Genomic DNA, 2,965 nt, shown 5'->3' with positions numbered 1-2,965 from the left:
ATGTCACACTTTCTTCGGCATCGACTGAACTTCTACAACCTGAAGAGACCAAATATGTTCCTGATGAAGAGTAACTCCTGAAGACGTCTGCGTCTTTTCCTACGACTCTGTCTATAAACTCTTTTGTTTTTGATTCATTCTCCTGTAATTGATTGGAACAATAAAGTTTTGATCCTGCCAGAACGCCCCACCTTCGGTCCGATGGTTCCAGAATTCCCATCAGCCTCTGTGAACAGCAGTTCTACTGGCAGCAGAACAGGCCCACATCATGATACTACCACTCTCACAGGTGTTGGAGAACTTCTGACCACCAGGTGAGTGGGGGCGGGGCTGAAGAGCTCTCACCTGCCGGGGTCCACTTGTGACAGCGCTCGCAGTAGAAGGACATGTCCTCGCAGGCCCAGCCGCCCTCCCCCTCCTCCCCCAGGTCGCTGGTCAGCGAGTCCCCGCTCTGGTCGTGGGACAGGTCCACGGAGCCCTGATCCTCCGACTCCACGATCAGCAGGGTCTCCCCCTCCACCTCCCCCTCCTCCAGCCCCTCTGAGGCCGACGTGCACGCCGCCTCGTCCTCGCCCGCCCCCAGGGGCTCGCCGCTGCTGTCCATGTCTGCTCTCAGGCGCAGCGCCACCTGAAGGCGGTCCTGTCGGTGCAGCAGGATCAGGTCGTTTCGCCATGCTCCACTTCTCTGCGCTTCACAGAACATACCTGCCTCACGTGTCCTGGGGGCGGAGCCTCTCCGCGCTGCGCCGCCTCTCCTCCTCCAGGTGTCGGGTCAGGACCCTCTGCTCCTCCAGCAACCGCAGGTTCTCCTTCTTTCTCTCCAGCCGCTCCAGATCCCGAACTACACCCTGGTGGAGGCGCTGCAGGCGCCAGAGCAGAGGGGCGGAGTCTTAGCCTGTGACCACTTTGGCCCACGAAGAGCTCGCCACACGAGACGGTCTGAGGTGTAAAGGTCATTCTGGTGTCTGATAAAACCTCAACGTATTCTAATTCACTGCAACAAAATCATCTGCCTCCATTAATCATCCTCACTCATCTGAATGGAGGCAGTGGGACGGTCATTTACGTGCAGTGGGCCCAGCGTGGGCCCTTGAGGGACACCTGTGGACCAGAGTAGGGTAGTCCTGTCAGGAACAAAGACAGGACGAACCCTCTTTATCCCTGCTCAGGCTTTCACACTCCTGATAGGACAGTTCCTACTCTGTCCACAGGTGTCCCTCAAGGATCCATGCTGGGCCCACTGCTGTTCTCTTGACCTTGCTACAGTCCCTCCTTGTTCCTGCTCAGGTTCATGATGATGGAGGTCACTCAGATACCGAATGGTGAGGGCGGGGTTTGACACTACGACCACACACAGCAGGTGAGTGGACAGAAGCTTGAGAACTCAGAAAGAACCCAGCTAGCTTCTTACTGAGAGGTGACAGTGCTAACCACTGCACCACAGCCCCTTTTGATTTTTGAAACGTTATCAAACCAGAACATGACCACTATACACTGAACCGGAAGTCTGTGAGGTCACGAGGTCACAGTCAGCACAGACAGACGTTACATCATTTTAATCACGTGCACCAAAGTCCAAACATCAGCGGAAAACCACGTTAGACGTTCGTTCTGTCGCTGAGTGTCGACGGACTTTTATTGTTGAAAGCGTGAACCGGAAGCTCGTCTTTACCCTGATATCGGCGGGATGATGCTAGCGGCCTCAGAGCGGGCTAGCTGTTAGCCTCGGCGCTCGGACCGGCTCACCTCTCGGTCCCAGGCCTGTTTCAGGTGCACAGCCGCCACGGTGCTCAGAGTCAGAACCACAGAAACTCCCAGAACCACTTTGGAGGTCACCGACATCACGGAGGCTTCAGGTCAGCGCGAGCCAGCGGCCGCCGTTCCCGCTCTTCTTCTGCGGGCTGAACGCTGAGCTGCTGCACAGCGCCCCCAGCGGCTGGAGCGCGGAGCTCAATGAGATGGACCGGTTCCTCTGGTTCACCATCTGTCCTCCTCCTCTTCCTCATCGTCTCTGTTTGGGTCGTCATGGTGATCAGATGGATGAGGAGCAGAGCGGACGGCCTCACGATGAACCTCCTGAACCAGCACAGAAACGCGGAGCTTCTCAATAACCGGACCGCTGGTCTTCACCCGAAAGCAGAACTTTGTGACTGATAGTGATGGGTCGGTCGCGAACGAAACGGCTCTTTGGACCGGCTCTTTGAAGTGAACGACGTGAGCCGGCTCCTCGCTGGGAGCCGGAAGTCGGGAGCCGAGTCTTTTCCCTCTTACTCCCTTTTTTTCTCCGCATGTCGCACGTGATTGGTCAATATGTGTTCGCGCTGCGCAGAAGAGGAGGTTACACTCGCACGGAAGGAAAGAGAAAAAGAGTCAGTGACCACAAGACAAACAGCATAACATTAAGGTAAAACAATGAGTGACACAAGAAAACGCAGCAAAATATGGGAGTATTTCACTGTTACAGATGAAACAAAAGCAATTTTTAATCTATATTTTTGTGTTGTGGTTTGCAGTGTTTATATTGTTTTCAAGTTGAATTTGTTTACAAAGAGATGGTTAAAAATTTGATAGAACAGCTCTGTCGAGTAGTAAATAGTTGCTTTTTGTATTTTATTATAATTTTTATTCATTTTTCTGTTTATATGAGTGAAATAAAATCATATTTACAAAAAAAACAAGTTTTTTTTATTAGTATTCATTTTGCGCATAATTTTATATATTTGTTGATAATAAATTACTTAAAGCAACAAAACAACCTAAAGAGCCGTTCGGGAGCCGAAAGAGCCGGCTCCCTTAAAGGAGCCGGAATTCCCATCACTAGTGACTAAAGATACCTGCAGGAGGTGGAGGAGGTGAAGGTGGTGGAGGAGGTGGAGGAGAGGGAGGAGGTGGAGGAGAGGGAGAAGGTGAAGGAGGTGGAGGAGGGGGAGGAGGTGGAGGAGAGGGAGGAGGTGAAGGAGGTGGA

At 52.7% G+C, this 2,965-nt stretch overlaps 2 protein-coding genes across 4 annotated transcripts in view; both read right to left on the bottom strand.

The window, feature by feature from the left end:
* kat14 (lysine acetyltransferase 14) overlaps positions 1-637 on the bottom strand; it is a 9,358-nt gene extending 8,721 nt beyond the window's left edge. The window contains exon 1 of the mRNA XM_024267470.2: positions 346-637. Coding sequence (XP_024123238.1) covers positions 346-604 — 259 coding nt within the window. The 5' untranslated portion in view covers positions 605-637. The remainder of the gene's footprint in view (positions 1-345) is intronic.
* LOC118597887 (protein PET117 homolog, mitochondrial) overlaps positions 1-1,896 on the bottom strand; it is a 3,131-nt gene extending 1,235 nt beyond the window's left edge. Inside the window, exons 1-3 of one of the 3 annotated variants that reach the window (XR_004949316.1) lie at positions 1,747-1,896; positions 706-860; positions 346-640 (exon numbers count right to left, since the gene is read on the bottom strand). Coding sequence is in view for 1 of the 3 variants with exons in the window: in XM_036215884.1 (XP_036071777.1) it covers positions 711-860; positions 1,747-1,842 (246 nt within the window). In the remaining 2 variants the exon portion in view is untranslated. Of the gene's footprint in view, positions 1-345; positions 641-705; positions 861-1,746 lie in introns of those variants that run through there. The other 2 variants (XR_004949317.1, XM_036215884.1) reach the window with 2 other exon arrangements.
* Between the last annotated feature and the right edge of the window lie 1,069 nt (positions 1,897-2,965).

Source organism: Oryzias melastigma, linkage group LG16, assembly GCF_002922805.2.
Source record: "Oryzias melastigma strain HK-1 linkage group LG16, ASM292280v2, whole genome shotgun sequence".
Classification (NCBI taxonomy): domain Eukaryota; kingdom Metazoa; phylum Chordata; class Actinopteri; order Beloniformes; family Adrianichthyidae; genus Oryzias; species Oryzias melastigma.
This window is presented reverse-complemented; position numbering and strand designations above follow the sequence as displayed.